Source organism: Hippoglossus hippoglossus, chromosome 7 (genome assembly GCF_009819705.1).
Source record: "Hippoglossus hippoglossus isolate fHipHip1 chromosome 7, fHipHip1.pri, whole genome shotgun sequence".
NCBI lineage: Eukaryota > Metazoa > Chordata > Actinopteri > Pleuronectiformes > Pleuronectidae > Hippoglossus > Hippoglossus hippoglossus.
Genome location: NC_047157.1, coordinates 2,910,531 through 2,937,893, shown reverse-complemented (window position 1 = coordinate 2,937,893; position 27,363 = coordinate 2,910,531). Strand labels below are relative to the sequence as shown.

The 27,363-nt window shown below is 41.7% G+C and overlaps 1 protein-coding gene, 1 long non-coding RNA gene and 1 other non-coding gene across 3 annotated transcripts; all 3 read right to left on the bottom strand.

Annotated features, from left to right (window-relative positions):
• Positions 1 to 8,388: 8,388 nt before the first annotated feature.
• Positions 8,389 to 8,460, bottom strand: trnaq-uug. The gene has a single exon. It is a non-coding gene; the product is annotated as a tRNA-Gln (tRNA).
• A 744-nt stretch (positions 8,461 to 9,204) lies between these two features.
• LOC117764862 lies at positions 9,205 to 15,647 on the bottom strand. The gene is made up of 5 exons (XM_034590951.1): positions 15,501 to 15,647; positions 15,212 to 15,379; positions 14,460 to 14,555; positions 13,568 to 13,860; positions 9,205 to 9,214 (listed from the first exon to the last, which is right to left on the bottom strand). Exons 1-5 carry the CDS (start codon positions 15,645 to 15,647, stop codon positions 9,205 to 9,207), a joined length of 714 nt encoding a protein of 237 aa, XP_034446842.1.
• A 2-nt stretch (positions 15,648 to 15,649) lies between these two features.
• LOC117765188 lies at positions 15,650 to 24,290 on the bottom strand. Its single transcript, XR_004614515.1, has 4 exons — positions 24,234 to 24,290; positions 23,485 to 23,554; positions 23,336 to 23,378; positions 15,650 to 15,812 (listed from the first exon to the last, which is right to left on the bottom strand). It is a non-coding gene; the product is annotated as an uncharacterized LOC117765188 (long non-coding RNA).
• Positions 24,291 to 27,363: the final 3,073 nt, after the last annotated feature.

The following is a 27,363-nucleotide window of genomic DNA, read 5'->3' as shown; positions in this document are numbered from 1 at the left end:
ATGTTAGGTGCGAGTAGCGCACCTGCCCAGTGGCCTGACTGCTGTCGGTTGGTGGAAAGCATTTTCATCCGATTGTGCAATATTCACCAAAGCCCAGCAAAGAAGGGTAAGAGGGCTGATTCTAGGTGGTCCTTAATTTTGAGGGACTACCGTAAGGTAAGGCAGCTTGTTGTTGGCAACTGCCGGGTGATGCAGGGAACAGAAATTCAGCTGGTGGAGGTGAATCAGAACACCCTCATCTGGTGGCATAATATCCGCCAGAAAAAGCAGGAGCTCTCTGTGCTGCTCCAGGGCACTGCATTGCCTCCAGCCCTCCCAGAATCCGATGAGCCTCTTCAGGAGGCAAGAGTGCTCCCTGCTGCACCCACGCCGGCACGACAGGAACATCAGTACCGGCTGCCGCAGAGTACGGCAGGTCAGGCCAAACAGAGGCAGACGGGATCTGGTCAGCTCCAACACAACATAAGGCTAAAGGGACCAGTGAAGAGACAGTTATATGCCACCCCACCAGCACCAGGACCAGGACCCATCATCACACCTCACATCCTCACACCATCTGGACTGGTTCAAGTAGTCTTTCCTGTACCAGTAGTTCAGGGCAGCTATCCAGAAACCAGTGAGCCTACCAGCACAGTGGAAGCTGGCCCCACCCCTAAAAGACCATATAGGCGAACTGTGAACGCTAATACTTGTAAAAAGTGTGGCCAGTTCCGCACTGCTGACACTGGACACAGCCAGTACCGTGGAAAAGTGTATTGCCCTCAGTCTGAAGCCTTGTCAAAAGACAAATGGTTGGAGGAAATGAGGAAAAATATGTAAATAGTTAATATGTGTAAATAATAGTTTTATTGTAAATAGTTTTTTTAATGTTTGTATTGAACTCTGGGGACTACTGGGTTAGTTAATTCCATTTGCCCTGTTTTTATCTTGAGTCTAAGTATTGATATATTATAATCATTGTATTTATTGTACCTTTCATGGGCTGTTTAAATTCAATCTTTCAAAAGCGTTTCTATAATTATTTCTATGAACAAATAAAACTGGTTTACAGCAATGTATGAGTGGGTGTTTCTAATGACAGTTAGCAGCACAATAAAAAACAACAGCAATAATAATGGTGATCATTATAATGATGAAGCAGATGACAACATTCAATAACAGAAACATGGTATGTGATTTACAAGTTGATATGGGAGGTAGTTTCTGATGTACAGTAGAAGAAATGTCCTAATGAGGGTCAGGAATGGAAAGATCCTCCACTCATGTCACGTGATCAGTCCTGTGGAGTGGAAGATAGTGCAGGTAGGTGTTATTACACAAGAAACAATTCTCATAACTACGTAATGTGTATAAAAATAGGAGGAAATTTGTCATCTTATGATGAATGAGCATGCACCTGCGCATTCCCGGAGTCGAGGGTTTGAGTCCCATTCGCGGAATGTCCAAAAACATCAAAAGTGTTATATTTGTGTCTAGGCAGCTAGAAATACATTTATCAAAGAGAAATAGATTTCACATTGCTCCTTTCTTTTTCCCCTTCTTTGACGGACTATTGATCCCCAGCTTGAACGCAGCGCCTTAGACCGCTCGGCCATCCTGACTATCACAGAAGGAAAAGGCTATCGTTTTTATTCAGAGTTTTAACCAGGTTTTGAAGAGTATGTTCACTTACTGTGGCCTGAACACTTACTGAAGGCTTCAAGATGCACTGAACTCTGCATAATCTCCTGACATTCTCCGGAGGGGCTGTATGTGAGAACACAAATGCCAACTCAGAGGCTTTGGACTTTCTCCTGAGTTTCAACTGCCAGCCCCCCCGAGTAAAAACTCCAGAATATGTTCGAATGAGCCCATGTGAGAAAACAGTAGGGGATTAACTGGAAGATAAACCGCAAGTGAGTTGTTGTGTTTATAATGTTTCTAACACATGACAGACGCAAAACTTAAAAAAACTAAAAGAATACAAATATCTCAGGATGAAAAATAGGAGCCATTCGTGTAGATGACACAGGTGAAGATGTCAACAAGAATCGAGAGCTTTTGGTGACGCTGGTGTTGATGTGCTGTAAGCATAGACATGTGATAGCCACAGCGAACTTTATATGTTACATTATCCCTCACCTTAATGCTACAGAGATTTCTGTGTTGTGAACACAACTGACCACCTGGGGCCTATACTACAAAGTGAGTTAAAATCCTGCTTCATAGTACAGGACAGAGACCTTCTGCCACATTGTTCATCCTCCATATTTCCTGAAAAATATAAACTAATCTGAGGTTCAACCAAGAGTTGAAATCGGATCACTGGATTCAAAGTCCAGAGTGCTGACCATTACACTATGGAACCACGACATAGATCAACCAAATCATCACTGCCAGTCCTTCAGGATTGCTGCAGATACACATTATAGGCCAGGTATCCTTTTACCGTGCTGCTGCATGTCCTCCCTCCTCACTCACCCGCTGACCTGCGCTCACTTTACACATTAACAATAGACACTAATCAGAAGTAATTAGCAGCCATTGCTGTGTCTTGTGTAGCTCACATGGCAAAGCCATCTCCTCACTGGAGTAAGCATTTACTGTGTCTGCAGAAACTAAAGAAAGACTCAACAGAAACTGTCTGCCCCTGACCACCTACATGAGTTAAATCAAAAGTAAGCAGGAGACAAGTGTACAGACCTAATGGAAATGAATACAAGCACTACATTAGAACCAAAAATATAATGATAAAATGTAGTCTATATAATATGAGGTCACTCAGATCAAAAGCTCTACTGAGCTTGGCTCTGTTGTGTAACAAGTAAGGAGGAAGTTCAAAAAGTGTAGCAGTTGAAGTATTTATAAACAAAGAAATACTAACATAAAGTAAACATGGTAATCAGTTATGTCAGTGGTGTCTGTAATGTGTCTGTGTGTATAAGAATAAGAATCAAACAATTATCAAGATGGTGCCACTGCCATGTCCATGTGGTGGTGGACCTGGTGAAGGAGAGAGTGGAGCGAAGGGCGAGCCCAGTCTTCAGCCCTCTTAAATACTTGTCAGCACAGGTGTTCCACATCCCTGCTGATTACTATGGTCTGTCTCTGCCTACAGGAACCTGAAACACATACACAAGCACAACAACACAGCAGGACAACTCCAGCTTTGTCACATCCACCACCCCCCCCATAAGAACAGGGTCTTATAGGTGGAGTGCAAAGGACCTGGTGAAGTATCTACTTAAAGTATGTTTAAATAAAAGGCAGCATGTTCTTGGAGTCTTCACAATTTTACACTACTTTTCAACAACTACTCAATAAATTTAAATTGGTTACCGGGATGTTAAAGTACCTATCTACCAATACCTAATCCACCGTTCACCGACTCCCAATCAGCAACTTGGTACTTAAGAAGCAATTTTTAAGATTTGGGAGAAGGAAACACTGAAAAAGGATGGGATAAGGAACTTATGTCTTAAGGTAATGCTCACTGATACACTCAATGTAAATAACCCCACTCACTCACTGTTTTAAATCGCACACTAGATCTTGTTCTGACATATGACCTAGAAATGTTATATTTAATAATATTTCCCCGAAACCCATTTCGGGGAACCTCTAAATAACTTTCAAATAAAACCAGCCTGTTTTGCCACTTTGACCCACACTGACTGTTGGTTTATCATTGAAGTTCACCTGTACTGACATTTAAGACTAAACAGGAGTCACAACATGACAGACGCAAAACTTAAAAAAACAAAAAGAATACAAATATCTCAGGATGAAAAAGAGGAGCCATTCGCGTAGACGACACAGACTAAGATCTCAACAAGAATCGAGAGCTTTTGGTGACGCTGGTGTTGATGTGCTGTAAGCATAGACATGTGATAGCCACAGCGACCTTTATACGTTACATTATCCCTCACCTTAATGCTACAGAGATTTCTGTGTTGTTGTGAACACAACTGACCACCTGGGGCCTATACTACAAAGCGAGTTCAACAAACCCAGGATATCTTTCCGAGATCCAGCTGAACTTAACCTAACAACAGGATCCTTTTTTTTTTTTGGCTCCATAGGATCCTCTAAGAACTGTGATGTCATGTTTCAAAGGAATTGATTGGTCAATTTTATATACTGGTTGATCTCTCATCTCAAATTTAACCTGCTCCAGGGCAGGTCAGCCGTTCAGCATAAGTTACCATTGTGATTAACCCCGATAAGAAGTGAATGAATTATGTAGGAGCAGAAACCCCCAATTTAACAGGAAGTTACCCTGATTAGTGCAAATCCTGCTTCATAGTTCAGGACAGAGACATTCTGCCAAATCTTCATCCTTTATATTTCCTGAGAAATATAAACTAACCTGAGGTTCCACCGAGACTTGAACTCAGATCACTGGATTCAAAGTATCCAGAGTGCTAACCATTACACCATGGAACCACGACATAGAGCAACCAAATCATTACCGCCACTCCTTCAGGATTGCTGCAGATACACATTATAGGCCCGGTATACACAACAGATGCTCATCAGCTGTACCCAGGATTTATGTCACGCCTTTCAGCAAGCATATTTGAGTGGGATGCAGCTGATTTAGCTATGTTGCGAGAAGCAAAAAGCCAGCAGCTTCGTTCCCAGGGTCTGCCCACCCTAACTATCTAGGGAGGAGATGGCTCTCCACTGTCGGAGGAGGATCCGTGGTGAGGAGACCACCATTCACCTGCTGGAGGAGCTGCTGGGGATGCTGATGGGCAGCAGAGGTAACGACTCCCTTGGTGTTCCCCTGTTTGACAGCGAGAGGATGGAGCACATCTGGTGTGTCCAGAGAAAGCACGTCAAGTGCATCCAGGACCCACCAGGTGTTGCTCTATACACCAAAACAGGGGAGCTCACAAAGGGAGGTGTGCGGTTACCTGTGTACAGATGTGCCAGCGGCTCTCTAGAGTCTTTTCATCTACACCTCAACCGCTTCATACCAGGTTTGTGTCTGTCAGACATTTAAGTTTATAAGCTGTATAGTCCAAGAATATTTCATAGTTTGATATTTAATATGTATTTAATGTGTACTTTTAGGGACCAGTGCCAACAGTCTGAACTTTCAGATATATCTCCTGGAAGGGCTACATAGATGGAACCAGGACCGTGGGGTTGCTGCTCTGTACACTGGACCATCCTCTTTGCGCAGCTACTCGGGTGACCTGCTTCACTCTGTAAACACTAATTATGAGAAGCTGTTTGGCAGGAAGGTGGTACCAGGGTTCTGTCCACCCTCATGGTACACTGGTAAGCATTTGTGATTACATTGGTAATTTACCTCAGTTTTTAAACCCTTTATTAACTGTATCAACTTTTGTAAACAATCCAATTTGCTTCTGTTGTTTCAGGAGAGCTCATAGGGATGCAGTATCTGTTCCAGCAGACTGGTCAGGCACTGCAGGATATGCACCCTGATTCAGAGGAAGCTGCTCAATTAATTGAAGAGCATGATGTGGAGGACGACATGGAGGAAGATGAGGGCTTCGCTGATATTACAGAAGATCCCACAGTGTTGAACCTGGGGGTTCTTCAGCCTCTCAGACTCCTGATCCCTCCGACATTTCATCTGGTCTTCTTTCCCTGGCTCCTGGCACATCCTCTGTGGCTCTTTGCACTCTAGCCTCTAGTTCATCCTCTGAAGATCAAGATGATATTCAAGCTGAAGATGAAGACATGGTAAGTCTAACTGTTTGTTTTAGAATATATGTGTAGATATGAGCATGCTTCTTCACTATTTTTGATAACATATGTTCACATATTTTATCAATAAACAAACAAAGCATTGTGAGTGAAGGTTTTACATTTTCTAAACTGTTAAATGTTTTGCACAGGCTGTTGATGACCAAAATCTCCCCGGATACCAGTACGTGGACAGACTTGCTGAGTATTTGGTGGAGCTTCGGCTTCAGACCTCTCTTTGTCTCAGCAACCAGCAGGCGAGTGCTATAATGTCACTTTGGGACAAGCTGGATGAAGGTGACAAGCAGCGGGTGGCTTATGCAGCACGACATCAGGAGAGACTTTTGAGTGGACGGTTCAGAATGCCAAAGAAGCCCTCAAAAACACCTGGGGTGGAGAGTACCACCCGTTGCATGTTAGGTGCGAGTAGCGCACCTGCCCAGTGGCCTGACTGCTGTCGGTTGGTGGAAAGCATTTTCATCCGATTGTGCAATATTCACCAAAGCCCAGCAAAGAAGGGTAAGAGGGCTGATTCTAGGTGGTCCTTAATTTTGAGGGACTACCGTAAGGTAAGGCAGCTTGTTGTTGGCAACTGCCGGGTGATGCAGGGAACAGAAATTCAGCTGGTGGAGGTGAATCAGAACACCCTCATCTGGTGGCATAATATCCGCCAGAAAAAGCAGGAGCTCTCTGTGCTGCTCCAGGGCACTGCATTGCCTCCAGCCCTCCCAGAATCCGATGAGCCTCTTCAGGAGGCAAGAGTGCTCCCTGCTGCACCCACGCCGGCACGACAGGAACATCAGTACCGGCTGCCGCAGAGTACGGCAGGTCAGGCCAAACAGAGGCAGACGGGATCTGGTCAGCTCCAACACAACATAAGGCTAAAGGGACCAGTGAAGAGACAGTTATATGCCACCCCACCAGCACCAGGACCAGGACCCATCATCACACCTCACATCCTCACACCATCTGGACTGGTTCAAGTAGTCTTTCCTGTACCAGTAGTTCAGGGCAGCTATCCAGAAACCAGTGAGCCTACCAGCACAGTGGAAGCTGGCCCCACCCCTAAAAGACCATATAGGCGAACTGTGAACGCTAATACTTGTAAAAAGTGTGGCCAGTTCCGCACTGCTGACACTGGACACAGCCAGTACCGTGGAAAAGTGTATTGCCCTCAGTCTGAAGCCTTGTCAAAAGACAAATGGTTGGAGGAAATGAGGAAAAATATGTAAATAGTTAATATGTGTAAATAATAGTTTTATTGTAAATAGTTTTTTTTAATGTTTGTATTGAACTCTGGGGACTACTGGGTTAGTTAATTCCATTTGCCCTGTTTTTATCTTGAGTCTAAGTATTGATATATTATAATCATTGTATTTATTGTACCTTTCATGGGCTGTTTAAATTCAATCTTTCAAAAGCGTTTCTATAATTATTTCTATGAACAAATAAAACTGGTTTACAGCAATGTATGAGTGGGTGTTTCTAATGACAGTTAGCAGCACAATAAAAAACAACAGCAATAATAATGGTGATCATTATAATGATGAAGCAGATGACAACATTCAATAACAGAAACATGGTATGTGATTTACAAGTTGATATGGGAGGTAGTTTCTGATGTACAGTAGAAGAAATGTCCTAATGAGGGTCAGGAATGGAAAGATCCTCCACTCATGTCACGTGATCAGTCCTGTGGAGTGGAAGATAGTGCAGGTAGGTGTTATTACACAAGAAACAATTCTCATAACTACGTAATGTGTATAAAAATAGGAGGAAATTTGTCATCTTATGATGAATGAGCATGCACCTGCGCATTCCCGGAGTCGAGGGTTTGAGTCCCATTCGCGGAATGTCCAAAAACATCAAAAGTGTTATATTTGTGTCTAGGCAGCTAGAAATACATTTATCAAAGAGAAATAGATTTCACATTGCTCCTTTCTTTTTCCCCTTCTTTGACGGACTATTGATCCCCAGCTTGAACGCAGCGCCTTAGACCGCTCGGCCATCCTGACTATCACAGAAGGAAAAGGCTATCGTTTTTATTCAGAGTTTTAACCAGGTTTTGAAGAGTATGTTCACTTACTGTGGCCTGAACACTTACTGAAGGCTTCAAGATGCACTGAACTCTGCATAATCTCCTGACATTCTCCGGAGGGGCTGTATGTGAGAACACAAATGCCAACTCAGAGGCTTTGGACTTTCTCCTGAGTTTCAACTGCCAGCCCCCCGAGTAAAAACTCCAGAATATGTTCGAATGAGCCCATGTGAGAAAACAGTAGGGGATTAACTGGAAGATAAACCGCAAGTGAGTTGTTGTGTTTATAATGTTTCTAACACATGACAGACGCAAAACTTAAAAAAACTAAAAGAATACAAATATCTCAGGATGAAAAATAGGAGCCATTCGTGTAGATGACACAGGTGAAGATGTCAACAAGAATCGAGAGCTTTTGGTGACGCTGGTGTTGATGTGCTGTAAGCATAGACATGTGATAGCCACAGCGAACTTTATATGTTACATTATCCCTCACCTTAATGCTACAGAGATTTCTGTGTTGTGAACACAACTGACCACCTGGGGCCTATACTACAAAGTGAGTTAAAATCCTGCTTCATAGTACAGGACAGAGACCTTCTGCCACATTGTTCATCCTCCATATTTCCTGAAAAATATAAACTAATCTGAGGTTCAACCAAGAGTTGAACTCGGATCACTGGATTCAAAGTCCAGAGTGCTGACCATTACACTATGGAACCACGACATAGATCAACCAAATCATCACTGCCAGTCCTTCAGGATTGCTGCAGATACACATTATAGGCCAGGTATCCTTTTACCGTGCTGCTGCATGTCCTCCCTCCTCACTCACCCGCTGACCTGCGCTCACTTTACACATTAACAATAGACACTAATCAGAAGTAATTAGCAGCCATTGCTGTGTCTTGTGTAGCTCACATGTCAAAGCCATCTCCTCACTGGAGTAAGCATTTACTGTGTCTGCAGAAACTAAAGAAAGACTCAACAGAAACTGTCTGCCCCTGACCACCTACATGAGTTAAATCAAAAGTAAGCAGGAGACAAGTGTACAGACCTAATGGAAATGAATACAAGCACTACATTAGAACCAAAAATATAATGATAAAATGTAGTCTATATAATATGAGGTCACTCAGATCAAAAGCTCTACTGAGCTTGGCTCTGTTGTGTAACAAGTAAGGAGGAAGTTCAAAAAGTGTAGCAGTTGAAGTATTTATAAACAAAGAAATACTAACATAAAGTAAACACGGTAATCAGTTATGTCAGTGGTGTCTGTAATGTGTCTGTGTGTATAAAAATAAGAATCAAACAATTATCAAGATGGTGCCACTGCCATGTCCATGTGGTGGTGGACCTGGTGAAGGAGAGAGTGGAGCGAAGGGCGAGCCCAGTCTTCAGCGCTCTTAAATACTTGTCAGCACAGGTGTTCCACATCCCTGCTGATTACTATGGTCTGTCTCTGCCTACAGGAACCTGAAACACATACACAAGCACAACAACACAGCAGGACAACTCCAGCTTTGTCACATCCACCCCCCCCCCCCATAAGAACAGGGTCCTATAGGTGGAGTGCAAAGGACCTGGTGAAGTATCTACTTAAAGTATGTTTAAATAAAAGGCAGCATGTTCTTGGAGTCTTCACAATTTTACACTACTTTTCAACAACTACTCAATAAATTTAAATTGGTTACCGGGATGTTAAAGTACCTATCTACCAATACCTAATCCACCGTTCACCGACTCCCAATCAGCAACTTGGTACTTAAGAAGCAATTTTTAAGATTTGGGAGAAGGAAACACTGAAAAAGGATGGGATAAGCAACTTATGTCTTAAGGTAATGCTCACTGATACACTCAATGTAAATAACCCCACTCACTCACTGTTTTAATCGCACACTAGATCTTGTTCTGACATATGACCTAGAAATGTTATATTTAATAATATTTCCCCGAAACCCATTTCTAATTACATTTGAATATACAATTATTAACTACACTGAATTTGGACAAAAAAATCTAGGTCTAGGGGAGGCCTTCACATGTAACTGACAAAACTTTGATCTTAACAAATGCAAATCAGGATAGTTTCACTCAGTGGTGCAGAGGTTACACCTTTTTCTAAAAGGTACTAACTCCCTTTTAAGAAAACCTCTCTTATAAATACATCAGGCTTAGTGTAATTATAGAATCATAAATTGTAGCTTGAATAGATTTGCCTTATATAAGTAAGTATGCTATAATGAGTGTAATCAGTGATACAATTTTCAGGGTACATCTGATGATACATCGAAGAGATGTCTTTTTGCTGACACCAAAACACTGTGCTTGACATATAACGGGCACACAATCCCCAAATTACTGTAAGAGCTAAGCTACAGAGAGAAGCCATTGCTAACTGCTAAACTAAGTACCTCGCAGATCTGAATAGCGTGTTAACAACTGTGGGATTCGCGAGAAAGTTGCTAAAAGAAGAAGAGAGCATCGAGTGCTTGAGCAGAAGTAGTGTATGTTTAAATATGTACGAACTGCTTAAACTCGAGTTTGTTCTCGTTAAGTTTTTTCATAAACATAACTTTTTGTCCGGTTGTATTTTATAGGAAACAGTCCGTCTCTTCACGCCTCTGAGGCAAATGGCCGGCGCCACGGACCGGAGCAAGGGTAAGATTAAAGAAGAGACGCGCTGTGCTGTATAAAATACATTGTATACGTTTACTTTATCTGATCTATTTCATCATTGTGTTTTCACAGCCTGAGCCCCACCCACAACGAGGCAGTCACTGCACATTTGGCCGAAGCTCTCGCTGCAAGTTCGGATTTGCCGTGTGGAAAATGACGCCATTGTATGTAAGTAACTGTTTAGTAACTGTGTTTGTTTGCTGTGGATCTTCCAACGGTGATGTAGCGAGGCTATTTCCATTTGTTAATAATATACTCATGTTGTTTTCCAGCTGCCTGTACTATGACGTACTAAGACGTACTATGAGCCAGTATGAAGGAACTTCCGGTACATCCAACTGGACCTTGCAGCTCTTGCAGTAGCATTGAAAAGTTCAGGAATCGACAGAGAAGAAAGAGGGTAAGATTAGATTCATTAGATCATTTTTCAGTTAGATGTATGTAGGTGTATATTGTCATTGAACTGTGCTAATTGTACTGATTGTGTTTACAGCTGATTGAAGTCACTGTTCAGGAAGGACAAAACTTATTACACATTAATAGATGAAATTTGATTGAGTTTAATGATGTGTGTTGTGCTATGATTGAACTGGCCAGACCATGGATATCTGTGGAGGCAACAAACAACAAAAACCTTTGTGCAAACAGTTTTCATAAGTTGGGCTTCTACAGAATTTAAATGATAGAAATATTTTAGCATACTACAAATTAACTTCAATACAGCAAGTGCTTTACCAGCTGATCAATGAAAGAAGCTGAAAGTTAGAACATCTTATTCATTTCCTGAATAGAGATTTTGATAATTAGCCATTATATCGTAACCATCCAAGGTAGACTGTAAAGGCTGGGTACGTGGCACAAACAGATGACTGGCAGGACAGCCATCAGGAACCTGCAGATCCTCTTGGGCATGGAGCACCTTTTCCTCCACCCCCCAGGAAACCGCCTCCACCACGCAGCTGGCTGGCAGGACCGGAACGGGAGCCTTGGGAGAGGAGTCTGGTGCCGGAGTGTCGGTAACTGTGTCAATGTCAATGTCAATCTTTATTTATATAGAACATATAAAACAACTTGGTTGACCAAACTGCTTCACAAGTGTAATGGTACAACAAGAGGACAGTAACATGTAATACATCATAGTGCAAGTAGTAAAAATAAAATAGAAATAAAATAATTAAAATAAGAGAAAATTAAATATAAAATAAATAAAATCAGCTGAGATAAAAACGTACTCAACTCGAGGAGAAAGCCAAGCAGAACAGATGTGTTTTAAGTATTGATTTAAAGTGTGTTAGAGAGGGGGCAGATCTAATGTGAAGTGGTAGGTTGTTCCGCAAATTTGGGGGCGGCTACTGCGAAGGAGCGATCACCTTTGGTTATGAGCCTTGTCTAAGGTATGTCGGTAATGTAAGGCAGTGCCAGTCTGTTTAGAGATTTAAAAGTTAACAGTAGGTATTAAAATCGATGCTCTGACAAACAGGAAGCCAGTTTAGGGATGTATGGTCTCTCTTTTTCTTCCTAGTCAGGAGGCGAGCAGCAGCATTTTGGATGAGCTACAGGCGTTTAATAGAGAATTGGTCTCAGCCCACATACAGGGAATTTAAATAATCAAGACGGGAGGTTAAAAAGGCATGGATCACCCTCTCTATGTCTTTTTGTGGGAGATAGGCCTTTACTTTGGCTTGGAGTGTCACAACTTTAGGCTTAGGGAAACTTCTCTTCCCACGGATCCCATTACCTGCCCCACCCCCAGACTCACCTGCTTTCAATCAGTCATCAGTCACCCAGTATATATACCTGCCCATTTCCTCTGTTCTTTGCCAGATCGTCTTGTGTGTTTTTCCTAGCTTTCCAGCGTTATCCCTTGTTTCACTGCTCTGCCTGATCTCTGCTCTGACCTGCCTTCTGGACCCTGGATTCCCTTTTTGCCTGCTCCCTATCCGATTTGTTTGCTATCGTCCATTAAAACAGAACTCTTGCTACTCCCAAAACTGCTCAAGTGTCGTGCTTCTGGGTTCATGTCTTTGTTGAAAAAAGCTAAACCTGACAACTGAGGGAATTTGCTTTTCGAATTCCAAAACCCTGTCAAAATGAACACCAAGACTCTTTACAGTGGAGTGAATATTAGGAGCCAGACGGCCAAGGGTGAACACATCTTGCAGTTCAGAGTGTCCAAATACAATAACCTCAGTCTTATTGTTATTTAATTTGAGGAAGTTTGAATTCATCCAGGATTTTATGTCATTTAGGCAGTCAAGCAGGGGCTGCAGTGAAGTCTTAGTTTTAACGTTCAGGGGCAAGTATAACTGAATGTCATCTGCAAAGCAGTGAAAAGAGACATTATATTTTTCAAAAGTTGATTCTAGGGGCCGCATATATAGGGAGAATAGGACAGGGCCTAGAACGGATCCTTAAGGTACCCCACATGTAAGTGGGGCCTTCACCCACTTACATGTGAGTAGTCACAGTACTCAAAATGTTTGAGGTAACTGATTACCTAAAAAAAATTAAGTAACAGAACCATAACTTTTAAGTAAAGTAGTACTTAAAAGATTTACATTTGTCAACTTGAAAATTAATTTTTTTTTTAGTTTATCTGAACTTAAATCTATTTGGTACATTTCCTAAAATTTTTCATTTCAGCATGCTCAATCAAATTAAGTTAACAATGCTTCTTAGATTTACATTGCACTGACTATTCATTTACTAAAAAATTTGATTTTGCACAACTTAAAGGCTAGGGGAAATTAACTTAAAAATTGTGACTGTGCTACACTCCAACACTGACGGAAAGTCACTCAACAAAATTACTACTAGTCAACTTAAAATTAAAAAAAAAAAAAAAATTCGCCATTCTTAGTTAGCAATGCTCAAAAATATGAATACAACTCCATTATTACAATTCAAGTTTTTTATTTAAAATAAAACAATTAACTTGAAACATTTCCAGCAACTTCACTATTTCGTTGAAATATTGGCATTTCTATTAAACAAGTAACCATAAATGTCCATTGCAGCAAATTTACTTAAACAATAAACAAGGGTTATTTAAAAGTGCAAATAAAGAAAATAACCAATAAAGGTTTATTTAAAAGTGCAAATAAAATACATTGTTAACCAATAAATAAAAAGGTAAGCCAAAACGTTAACTTCAACTTAAGTTCCCCAATTGGAAATGTTGCATCATCAAGACACATCACCATCTTCTGTATGAAGGTGAATGTGTTGATTAGTTGTTGTGGATAATTTAAATGCAGTGCATAGAACAAGCCAAAACAAAGAACGAGCGCATCTGTCAACCTGGGGAGATCACCGACAACAATTTCGTCCTCCACCACAACAGAAGTGTTCACTGCATTAAAGTGGACTGCAGCACTGGCGTCTTCAGTGACGAGAGTAAGTAGAGCCACAGGAGTGTCTGAAATGTCTGGCTCATCTTCCCGCTGCAAAATACAAGCAATCCAGTTAAAGGGATAATTTCAGAAGCAAGTTTGCAAATCATGCACTGTATGCTCATCTGTGATCTCCCAAAAAAGAACAAGTTGATATTACCCCTAGTGTGTCTTGATGTAACACTCACAGGTCAAAATGCATGTTTAGAGAACCTGGTCATATCATCTGTATCAAGTCTTTTTTCCTTCTGTACATTTTTCTTGCTGAGCTGCAGTAAAGGGTCAATTCCTGGGAGTTGTATATGTTTATTGCTTTTTTTTAAACTTTAAATGCATATATTAGCTTCAACTAAACTGAGGGATACATTTTTGGATGAAACAAGGAGTGTGGATTTCATCCTAATTTCTTACACTTGGGTAATTTCTAGAAAGATATTACTTCATGTATAGGAGGCATGATAACAGTCACCAATAAGTCTTTGACAAATCACATTTTCACATTGAATTGAGATGAACAAAAAAAATACAAATCTAGTGTATTTGAATTGCTAAAATGCTGCAAGAGGTATTCAAGTTGGTTTCCTATACAATTTGTCATACTTACAGTAGTAACTGATATTGACATTTCAGTGCGTGAATTGAGTACTTACACAGAAGGTCTTGAAGAATTGTGAGCCATCCTCCCGTAGGTACACAGGGAGTGCACGAAGGGTCAGAATGCGCTTCATGTCAACATCCACTTGTTCCTTGAATAAAAGGAAAAGTAATTATACAAATATTTAATTTTAGCAAAAAATCTGTATACAACGGTGGTCAGTGATCACCTTGAATTCGACATTAATTCAGTTTAGACCTGTGTGCAGAATCTACTGTATCAGGGTGCCCCCCCCCCCCATGATTCAAACTTTAGATTTTTATAAAAACCTGCAGAAATGATATTTATCTTCCTAGATAAACAGGGCATAGCTTATTCTGCAACAATGAAGTTTAAAAAATCTCTGTGTGATAATCGAGGGAAAGTACTTCTAACACTTCTGTCTGCAGTGTGTGTGTGTCTGCCCGTCTGTGTCGCTCACAAAAACTGATAACCACATGTATTTAGTTATTAATCTATAGTGTCAGTCAGATCATGATCGTTCTGGTCACTTTAACCCTGATGTCCTTACTGTGCACTTGTTGTGTTGTGTTGTGTTTAGCAGATGAACTATGTGGACACGGTGCGCACATTTTTAAATACCTGCCTCATAAAATCAAAACGAATCAAACACAAAGTACACGTTAGTACTGTTCAGCTTAATTCAGCTCGTCTCACGCTCACATAGTAGAGATGGCCCAATCTGTAATGTCTGCACAATATATATGAGCAACATTGTGCCAATGGCGAAATTCATCTTAAACTTACCTGGCAGTCATAAACCCTGAGGATATCCCGCAGTGCTTCTGCCGTCTTGCCTGTCTTGGTTGCCTTCTCCCTGTACAGGGCAACTAGTTTTGGTGTGTGTCGATCAAGCTCGCAGTAGAATTGGCTGCGCAAGTTCACATTTGTGATTCTATGGAACTCCGCAAAAACCTGCAGACATAAAAACACATTCATGTATATAGATTAATTGAGAGTTTTCTACTTGGATTTTCACAGGGAAGCATTTATGTTCATGTTACTATATGGCAAACATAAGAGGAACAGTTTTTACCTGCGTCTGAACACGCAGGGCTGGCCATCTCTCCAAAAAGTCCCCCACCTGAGGATTTCCCTCGACAATGTCTTTGTGATGAAGGGAAAAGGTCGACTGCATTAGCTTCTGAATCAGAACAACTTCTTGCAGGATTTGAAGTCGCATTTGCTCCAAACTGGCCTGGTTCTCTCCGTGGGGAAAGTTGGGTAGGAAGTTCACTTCAGCTCGTTTGGCTCGTTTGATGTTGCAATGGGGTGGTTGGCTTAAAGGGTTGGTTTGGCTCTTCCTGCCTGTATTGACCAGCACCTCTGCACACCCAGATCTGGCAAGCTTGGTACGATAATTCCCCATCTTGAATTTCAAGGAGATCTTCCATCCATACCATCCAGTCTGACTTGCGAGTTCTCTGAGACATGGATGTGCTGTAATCAGAGCTTCAGCTGCCTTACCCACTTCCTTGTCATGTGGGTATGGTTTGAAGCTATGCATCTGTTCAGCCATGTTTTCAAGGATGTTGTGCTTTTGGGACCTCGACAGCTTCAGTGTTTTCCCAGATCTATCAAAGGCAGCATTTCCTTCTTCGAGTATGTGCTCCACTTCATAAGAAAAAGTAGGCATGGGGAAATAATCAGGCCAAGACTTCTGACGCTGTGTTAAAGGCACATGTGGGAGTATGTCTGTATCAGAACTTGCAGTTGAGCCATCATCACTTTCAGAGTTCACGACTTTCAATGTGCCCTTCTCAGGCAACTCCTGAATGTCCGAAAGAACGGTAAGTTGTCCACCAAAGTCTGGATCTTCATAAGCCAGGGTAAAGTCAAAGTCCAGCCTTGGCTTGAACTTCTCCTGCATTAGGCTCTTCAGATCTTCTACTGAGTGTGGTCGCTCAGTAAGCATCAGCTTCATGGCCACATCAGTGGCAACATAAACACGGAGCAGAAATTTCTGGGGAACAGCCATATTGGGATGTGTTGGCGTTTCACTGTTCTGTTTCACACACAAAAAAAGAAAGTTTTCATTGTGTGCATGGATTTTCATAGAAGAGAAGTTGATGGTTGTATCCTTTTCAAAGAGTCAGAATCCTGAAGCAACCCTGTCAGCCACTGAGACTGTATGCTCTATTTAAAGTCAATATACCTAAAATATGAAAGTGAATTGGCATTGACCTTTAAAACTCATGCTTAAATGTGGGTCTCAATTAAAGTGGACATCATTATTGGGTACAAAGACCAATTTACTTTTCAGTGCAGTAAAGTAAATCGTTTGGGTGTTAAGAGCAATGTTCCATTTGTGTTGTATGCAGAGAGGTGCCATGTCATTGAGCTCTGGTACAGTGTGAACAGACAAAATCCCTGGTGTAAGTTCATAGGATCGCAGGTGTTCAATGTAGTGTGACTTGTGTTCTCTGCAAAGAAAAGCAACCTGGTTGTTGACAAGTAGGATTTGTTAGATTCTGCAGAACTGAGGCAGGCCTCCCTCCTGTCCGACAGACACAAACATGCTTACACCATAACCCATTCCATCTATGCTGACCTGCGATGTGCTGTAAATCATGCTGCTGTCTGTTATTTGATTAATGTATGCCTTGGCAACATCAGGAAGCTCTGACACCATCACAGAAGAGACACTTGATGTCTGCTGATGAGGTTTGAAAAATGATGGGGCACTGAGATAGTATGCGACCATGTGTTGATGTCTGGTTGCAAGAGTTTTCAACACATTCTTAAAGTTTTGTGTGTCATGCACAACACGCTTGAAAAAGCGGTGTTTACCCTCAAATCTCATTGTCCACAGGTGGATAAGAGGCCCAAAACGGCGCATGAGGTCAGGGTAATGTTCAATGTAGTGATGTTTAGGTCTAAGTCTGAAATCAGGAAAAACCTCCTGCAGCATGCGTCTATGGTCCTGTATCTTTGTCTGCAAATACTGGATGGATTCATCTGTAAATGCTGAGCTAAGCACCAACTCAACCACCTCTTTCAAGTCCATCAGTACAGCCCATGCTTCATCTTCCTCAGGAACTAAATCACCAATAATCAATGGCATCAGTCTAAGTAATGCTGCATTTTCATGGCCATTGCCACCAATAGTCTTCTTTACAGTGAAACCTTTGGAAATAGACTGGGGTCTGTCAACCTTGTCGGTGTGCAGGTATGGAAATGTGACAATTTTCCTGTTTAAAGAGTCAAGGGTAAAGTATTTGCATCGGATCATCTCCCCAATACGCAGGGCGAGCTCTACAGGCACAATACCCTCAAAAAGATCATGAAGGACATTGGGTGGGAAACCAGTGACTGTATGAAAATGCTCCAGACTCTGGCTCAGGATACTTAAAGAAATTCTGCCCCTAATTGACAGTTCATTACTGAACACAATACATCTGTCATTATCATCAGGATATGTACCACAGTCTTTTAAAATAGCTGTAATCAAACCCCTCCTCAAAAAACCCACCTTAGACCCAGAGGTTTTAGCCAATTATCGTCCGATATCTAATCTCCCCTTCCTGTCTAAAATCCTAGAAAAAGTTGTAGCCAATCAGCTGTGTGAGTTTCTCCAGGAAAATAATATACAGTCCCTGACAAAAGTCTTGTCGCTTGGGTACAAGTTGACCTTAAGTGCCCCTCAAATATATTTGTAATCAATTTTTTTTTACAAGAAATGGCTAATTTCAATCCTAACAGCTTTTGAAATAATGTTTTGGTGCCAAACGAAACTGCTGAAAAGCATTCTAACGTTCACAGCTTGGTAAAGTCCACTGAGTCAGTTTTTGCAAAGATAAAAGTCTTGTCGCCTTGTCATATGATGCACCCAATCCTAGATTACAGCCTCACCTGTGATCAATAATTGATCAATCAATTAGTGGGTGTGTATAAAAAGAACCCCAGCACACCAGACCTTCACATCAACTGCAACTTGACCTCTGACAACATGCCTAAGATTCACCCTGAGACCAAAGCGTTGATTATCAAGAGGCTGAAGACCAGATCCACTGCTGAGGTGGCTGACACCTTCAATGTGTCTCAGCGTCAAGTACAAAGAATAAGAAAAAGATTTGAAGAGACTGGAGATGTTTTTGACAAGCCCAGGTCCGGCAGACCCCGCAAGACAACTGCTCGGGAGGACCGTTTGTTGGCTCGAAAATCCAAGGCCAGCCCCTTTTCCACTGCAGCAGAGCTCCACCAGGCCTGGTCACCTCAAGGCCCCGTGTCAACCAGGACAGTTTGTAGAATTCTGTCTCGAAATGGCCTCTATGGTCGAATCAGTGCCCAGAAACCAGCACTAAACAAAAGGCAATTTAAAAAAACGTGTGGCATTTGCCAAGGCCCATAGCCTGCTAAAAGGATGGACGCTGGAAAAGTGGCAGAAGGTGGATTTCTCAGATGAATCTTCGGTTGAATTACATCACAGCCGCCGCAAATATTGCAGGAGACCTACTGGAGCCCGCATGGATCCGAGATTCAGCCAGAAAACAGTTAAGTTTGGTGGCGGAAAAATCATGGTCTGGGGTTACATCCAGTATGGGGGTGTGCGAGAGATTTGCAGGGTGGAAGGCAATATCAATAGCCTAAAATATCAAGAAGTATTAGCTACCTCTTACATTCCCAACCATACAAGGGGTCAAATTTTGCAGCAGGATGGTGCTCCATCGCATACTTCCATCTCTACATCAAAGTTCCTCAAGGCGAAGAAGATCAAGGTGCTCCAGGACTGGCCAGCCCAGTCACCAGACATGAACATCATTGAGCATGTCTGGGGTAGAATGAAAGAGGAAGCATGGAAGACGAAACCAAAGAATCTTGATGAACTCTGGGAGGCATGTAAGACTGCTTTCTTTGCTATTCCTGATGACTGCTATTCCTGATCAATAAATTGTATGAATCATTGTCGAACCGCATGGATGCAGTCCTTCAAGCTCATGGAAGTCATACAAGATATTAAATATGGATCTCACAGCACCACTACTTAATTCACTGATGTTATGCAACATATTTTTGTATTTGAAGTAAATTATTTGTTCAATTTTCACATTACTCTCTGTAGGCGACAAAACTTTTGTCTTGCCAAAATCTGACCTTTCTGTGTTCATTAAATGATCAATCTTTCTTCAGTGAAGCAAATTTATTTTAGTATATTAAACATAATTTGGGAGGGTTTTAGCTTTCATATGAGCCATTTCTAAAACCAATGGATTAATTAAAAGTCAGGTTATAAGCTGTTGTTTCTACAAAATGGATAAGTGACAAGACTTTTGTCAGGGACTGTATATGAAGACTTTCAGTCAGGGTTTAGAGCCAATCACAGCAGAGACAGCCTTGGCAAAAGTCACTAATGATCTTCTAATAGCTTCAGATCAGGTGTTTGTGTCTGTCCTCGTTCTGTTAGATCTTAGTGCAGCATTTGACACAATTGACCATAATATTTTATTATAGAGACTAGAACAGTTAATTAGCATTAAAGGAACCGCCCTAAAATGGTTTAAATCCTATTTTTCAGACCGCTCCCAATTCGTGCAAATTAATGATGAGTCATCTGTGCGCACCAAAGTTAACCATGGTGTTCCACAAGGCTCTGTGCTCGGCCCAATTTTATTCTCATTATATATGCTTCCACTTGGAAACATTATCAGGACACACTCGGTAAATTTCCACTGCTATGCGGATGACACCCAGTTATACTTGTCAATAAAACCTGAACAAAGTAATCAAATAACTAAACTCCAAGCATGTCTTAAGGACATAAAAACCTGGATGACCCGCAATTTTCTCTTATTAAACTCAGATAAGACAGACGTTCTAATACTTGGCCCTAAACACCTTAGAGATACATTATCTAACGATATAGCTGCGCTGGACGAAATTGCCCTTGCTTCCAATAAAACAGTCAGGAACTTGGGAGTGAGCTTCGATCCTGATTTATCCTTTAATTCTCACTTAAAACAAATTTCTAGGACCGCCTTTTTTCACTTGCGTAATATCTCCAAAATCAGACATGTCCTTTCTCAAAAGGATGCAGAAAAACTAATCCACGCCTTTGTTACATCCAGACTGGATTATTGTAATTCCTTATTATCAGGCTCCAGCAGTAAGTCGTTAAAGACTCTGCAGCTTGTCCAAAATGCCGCAGCACGTGTCCTGACAAGAACCAAGAAAAGAGAGCACATTTCTCCAGTATTAGCTTCGCTACACTGGCTTCCGGTTAAATCTAGAATAGAATTTAAAATTCTCCTCCTCACCTTCAAGGCCCTTAACAATATGGCACCATTATATCTTAAAGAGCTGTTAGTACCTTATCAACCCACTAGAGCACTGCGCTCCCAGAATTCAGGCTTACTTGTCGTCCCTAAAGTCTCTAAAAGTAGAGTAGGAGCCAGAGCTTTCAGCTATCAAGCTCCTCTCCTGTGGAATCATCTCCCACTTTCAGTTCGGGAGGCAGACACCATCTGTACGTTTAAGAGTAGCTTAAAACCTTCCTTTTTGATAAAGCTTATAGTTAGAGCTGGTCCAGGCTTGTCCTAGACCTGCTCTTAGTTAGGCTGCTATAGGTCTAGAAGGTCGGGGGACACATGACACACGGAGCTTCTCTTTCCAGCTTCTCCTTCCTCTTCTCAATCGTTATCACATCAAAGTAATTCATATCCCATCAATACATGTTACTGACTTGACTTCTTCCCCGGAGTCCCTTTGCCTTATCGTCCGCAGATCCAGGGCCGCGGCTGTGGCCACATCATGGATTAGGATCTGTGGATCACGTATCAGAGGTCGTAATGGTGGATCCAGTATGGCGGATTCTGCATCGTGCTGGCTGATCGTGATAATAAAGGCAGATCCTTTATCGTGTTGGCATCAGATAATGGTGGTGGACCACGACCGAGGTGGCAGCTGATGATGGATCCTAATGGTGGCAGTGGACAATGACTGTGGACTATAGTGGCAACCGATCTTGATGGTGGATCATGATCTTGCTGGCTGCTGACCATAGACTATGATTGCAGCAGGACTGCTCGATACATAGTATTTCTCCTCAGACACTTGACCATTACTGACATTAATCCACCAATTCACTGACCTTCAGTTATACTTCAAAATGTTTACCCTTATCAATGCTGCTAAAACCTTTATCTTGATGTTCTCCTTTACACTTGACATCCATTGCACTTCTGTCCGTCCTGGGAGAGGGATCCCTCACATGTGGCTCTCTCTGAGGTTTCTACGTTCTTTTTTCCCTGTTAAAAGGGTTTTTAAGTAGTTTTTCCTTACTCTTGTTGAGGGTTAAGGGCAGAGGATGTCACACCATGTCAAAGCCCTATGAGACAAATTGTGATTTGTGAATATGGGCTATACAAATAAAATTTGATTGATTGATTGATTGACACAGTCTCCCTGAACACCACATTGACCCTGAATATCCCGTGCATTACAGCACGCACATCGATGTCATGGCTGGCTTTTGTCCTCAAAATAAAGCATCCATCACCAACTTCATGAGACTGAATTTTGTCTCGAGTAGTTGTGCAGAATCGGCACATGTATTCCGTTCTGAAACACTTAGTGAACCCTGCTAAGGAATGGGCTGCAAGATTATCAGACACCACACACATGACTGTGCCCCGAACTGCCTTACCAATGGACTCGATGAATACACCATCTCGTTCAAGAGTACTCGGGTCTCGTAACAGAGGACCAAGTGCTTTTTCATAGCCAAACTGCTGTACGTCAGACACTTTACAACTTTGATGGCTCTCATAATGACCTTTTACTGCCATCTTTGTTTCTAGAATTTTGTCCAGAATGTCAGTATGTGTGAACAGTCTCTGGATCATCTCAAGAATGGGAATGTGCACTGCTGTATGTCCTGGCTCTAGCACATACTGTAGGAATTACCACAGGGAAGGTTTTCTCAACAAAGGTTCTCCTTCTCTTGCATGAAGATAATTGCCCCCCTTTAGCTGTGGCACTGATGAAAATGTTACTGTCCATAACAACACTGGCTACTGCATCCAGAGTGTTTTCACTAGCAGATATGTCATGACTTTGTAAGACCTCTCTAATGGTCTTCTTGAGAAGAGGTTGGGACAAGGAAAATATCTGAGTCAAATGCTCCACTATTTCCTGAGATGCCATGTCAGATACATTAAGAATTGTTTGCATTTTTAGGAACAATGATGCCAAGTTATGGTGCAACTGGGCTCCTAAACTGTCACTGTCACATTGACTCTCAACCTCAGAAAGATCTAATGCATCTGTGCTCTCACACTGACTAGGTCCCTCGCCTGCACATTCAGCTGTAGCCATGTCTGGGGAATTGTTATTTTCTGATGAAAAAACATTATCATCAAAGTCTGAGCTACCATAATGTTTTCTACTTTGGTGTGCATTAAATGATGAATATACATTTGTGATGTATGTACAGTTCTTGAATGGGCATACTACCGTCTCATGACTTCTTAAATGACCCCTCAAATGACAAAATAGTGTTGCCTTAGAAAATGGCTGCTTAAAACCACACAAGGGACAAGTAGAAAATGCATGTGCTCCTTCAGCTGTGACTATTTCTTCTGGGTCTTTATGACACCGTGATACATGAGTTTTTATTGCATTAAATGACTGAAAAGTACAAATGCAATTGCTGTAGGGGCATGGCAAAGGGCTAACTCTTGAAAACTAGCTATGCTGCAAACGATAGTGTCTAAGTACGAGAGTGTTTAGGGATACAGAACACAACTTGCACTTCCATTCCATTGAATCACTAGAAACCTGGTTATCAGTGAGGAAGAGACATTTACTTTGAGGAAAACCTTATGATGCTTGTAAGGATCCTTAACGTGCAAGATATGCAAATAGAAAACATACCTTATATTGCGGTAGAAAGAACAGTGTCACCCTCAATGTGATCCTGCAGGAGCACATTTAAAAACAATATGAAATAAGTCACCTTAGTCCAGTCATGGACATCATAATCAAATGCAGATTTAAAAACAGAATTGTACAATTAAACTCACCGACAAAATATTGGCTTTCTGGTGATTCTGGAGTGGTTGATGAAATGCCTTCACCAGCAGTCTCTATAACCTTTAATGGGCATATAATACAAATTAATGGTCAGGTAAAAATATTTATTCACATAAAATGGGAACAATTTGTAAATTATTAAATATGACTTCAAGATCATAGAAATGCATTGTATATTCATCATAAAAACAGAGGACTAAAACATTGGACTTTGGACAGAGGACTTACAGTTTATACTGCTTTCATTTAGCTTATTAGGGGTGTAGTATTTACTCAATTATTGCACTCAATTCATAGTACAATTTTAGGAGACCCATACTTGACTGTTTAACATTTTATGGATACTTAAAAAAGGTTCATTGGACATGTGGCTCACATAAAATATATCTTCCTTCCTCCATCCATTTTGTGTATATTGCTTTCTTCCCACTTTTTTTCCTTGAATCAGTCCCACATTTTGTTACAGCGCCTGACAATGGATATTTGATTAAAAAAAAAAAATTTACTCACCAGACCAGACAGATTATAACAAAGAGCGGCAACACACTTATTGCCATTGACGACTCAAAAGGTTTCAATGAATGGAGAAATGTTAAATTACTTACCGAAATAGCGATGCGCCCAACTGCCTCCAAGTAACGTACTGAAGTGAATAGAAACGGTAAATAACAGCTAAATGTTTTTTAAAACATTTATATCACGGCCCTCGAATGAAATCCAGTTTATTTCGCGTACTTACCCGAACTTTTAAGCAGTTCGACTCTACTCCTCTCTCTCGCATCAGGGTAGCCATCTTGTATTTTCTGAAAACCGAGCCTGAACGCCGTTACGTCATGACGTCAGACATTACGTCGATGACATCAGACGCTACGTTCCTCCGTTTACTCATACATTTTAATTTATATCTGGATGTTCACTCAGAAACTTTGATCCATTGGAAATTAAAACAGCATCAATAGTTAACAGAACTCAGAAGTTTATTGTTGGGTTTACTCGATAGTTGTTTTTGAGTGCTCTAACCATAATACTTATGAGTTCGTAGTACTGTTCGGGTTTACAGTGTGGAAGACGCCTGAATGCTTGCTGCTTCACAGGAAACGTTTGTCTCACGGAGTAAGCGCACATGATTAGTGAGGAAGGTAAGTTATTCAACAAATGATGTCAGCAGATGGGTGTGTTGACTGCTGGTAGAAGCGAGGTCTTCTCTCAGGCTCCGTAATTTATCCTCCTGCCTCACAATCTTCTCTCCATGCGCTTTGATGGTGTTGCGCAATGGAGCTGAATCGGCTGGGTCCATGCTGGCCAGTTTGTACCGTAAAGGCTGAATACGTGAACTGGGAACCCAAAAGCACAACTCTGAACATAGTGTCCAATTTCCAAAAACAGTGGTCGTTTTATTCCAATTCAGGTTCGGTACACAGAGGCTAAGAGACAAGGCAGAGGTATCCAAAACGTTAGGTCCAGGCTAGGTTGAATAATACAAAACATGGTCAAAAACACAAGACAAGACTAGACGTGAATATAACGCTGGAACTCTAGGTACAAGATGAGACGAACTGGCATTGGAGAGGTGGAGACGCAGACCATATATACTAACTGAAGCAGGGTTAACTAGACGCAGGTGTAACATATTAGGCAAAGGTTATCCGTGAGACACAAGGGCAGATGTGAAGTTACGTAAAAGAACAGCGACAAGCGTGAGTGTCAAAGTAAAACAGGAAGTGACCTATAACATGAAACAGGAAATATTGTGTGTGTGTAACCATGACAAACACAAGCTATATACTATATACTACTGTAGATGTCTGTATTATGTGAAACTCAATTAGTGGAGCTGTCTCCTCAGAATCAGGGTGCATGTCCTGCAGAGCCTGAATCTGTAGAAGCAGGTACTGAATCCAGATGAGCTCCCCTGAAACAATAGAGATAAAGTGAATCAATTACGGAACTTAATTAATTTCATAAATTACTGATGTAGAACCAGCTCCTCTCTGGACAGATGTTTATTGATGCCGCCATCAGAGAGGGAGAACAGGCCCTGGGATTTAAGCTGCAGTCTTTTTGCTTTACACAAGAGCTGCTGCATCCCACTCAAACATGCACACTAATAGGTGTGACATAGACTGGCCACAGCTGATGAGCATATGATGCATTGCATCCCAGGGCAAGTCAGTGAATGAAGTGCCAGATATCCAGCTTCACAGTGATGTCTGGACACCCTCTGAATCTGGCCTTCAGCTTGGTCTCTCCTGCCTCTGCACAGCAGCCACAGTCCACATACAAGGCAACAGGGGGATTCACACCAGCCTGCTGGTATCTCTTCAGCGGGTCTGCTGCAATCAATCAGTCAATACATTTATGAGTATCTGACCATACTCATTTCACTGCGATCAAAAGGTCTTGTTCTCGGTGGTACAGCCAGGGTACCACACTGCACTGCAGCATGTGATCATGGACTCAATAGCACGCTTGCAGAAATTAACCAGTAGCTGTTGTGGGAGCATTGTGTGTGTCTGGGAGCGTTTTTTGGTCACCGCAGTTGTGTTGCTGGACCACGTAAGATTCTGGCTGATGTGGACTCCCAGGTATTTAAGAGTCTGCCGTCAACCTCTCTCCATCGATGTTGATGGGTTGATGTCTGTTATGTTTTAATCTCCTGAAGTCCAGTATAACTTCTCCTGTTTTGTTAGGGTTATGAGGTTGTTGTTGCAGCTCCCGCTCTCCGGGTTTTCGACCTCTTCCCTGAAGGCTGACTCATTGTTTTTGGTGATCCTGCCCATTACGATGGCTTTGCCCAAATGAAAAGCAAACTGTCAGAAGTGGGATTCGATCGCAGCGGCGGATTCTTCCCCTCTCTCCAACATTTCCAACATTTGACCAATCACAACACAGAAATGTTGAAAATGTTGAAGCAGCGAAGGTGAGTATGGTCACAGACAGCAGCGCTGGGGCTGCCTCCGACAGCGAGGGGACAGTACCGGTGCGTGAAGGGGGCCACCGCCGGAGGTTACGGGACGCCAGCTTTACGTAAGCACGTTACGACGCTAAAGCTAGCAAGTCATTCATTGAAAACGACCGAAGTTACATATCAGTATGAATACGGGGGTTACAGTATGAATACAGCTTACTCTCAGTATTTACACATTTAATACAGTGGTATGACATAACTATAAATATAAGAGTAATTTCCCCAGTCACTTCATGTTGTCATATACATTTATTTAGTTTTCTATGTTACAAACACTTTCACCATTATTAGGGCCCGAGCACCGAACAGTAGGAGACAGTGGGAGGCCCTATTGAAATTGTAAGGATTATTATTAAAAACAATTTTCAGGCAAATGAATTGGCTATTTGAGGGCTTTAACATGCTCAAATTCTTACCAAAGTTTGCAGAAAATTAGAAAGTGGTGAAAATGTACGTATTCTGGAGTAATTTTAAATGGGCGTGGCAAAATGGCTCAACAGCGCCCCCTGGAACGCGTTCGCATTGACCGAATTTCAAAAAAATCGATACAGGTGTATCATGACCAGACAAACAAAAAAGTCTAGAGGTGCACTTTGAAAAAAGCAACAGGAAGCCCGCCATTTTGCATTTAGTGGCCATTTTGGTCATTTTTCACATTTTTACTTTGACGAACTTGTCCCAGGGCTTTCATCAGATCAACTTCAAATTGAGATGAGTGTCATCTAAACAAGATGGAGATAAAAACTACCTCAAAGATCGATTTTTCGTCACACGGTGTGACCGTGGCGCATGGCGTGGCGTCAAGTTTGGATTACACGCCATCAAAACACGAGGTTCTGTATCTCGGACATACATGGACCATGAATCCTTTGATGCTGAGCCGTCAACAAACAACTCCACT

What these genes read in the sequence shown, in the direction of transcription:
- LOC117764862 (XM_034590951.1), bottom strand. Translation starts at nt 15,647, where the DNA reads ATGCGACTTCAAATCCTGCAAGAAGTTGTTCTGATTCAGAAGCTAATG. An exon ending in TCAGGGTTTATGACTGCCAG is followed by an intron (nt 14,556 to 15,211) that starts GTAAGTTTAAGA and finishes CTTTTATTCAAG; the next exon opens with GAACAAGTGGATGTTGACAT. An exon ending in AATTCTTCAAGACCTTCTGT is followed by an intron (nt 13,861 to 14,459) that starts GTAAGTACTCAA and finishes TGTATTTTGCAG; the next exon opens with CGGGAAGATGAGCCAGACAT.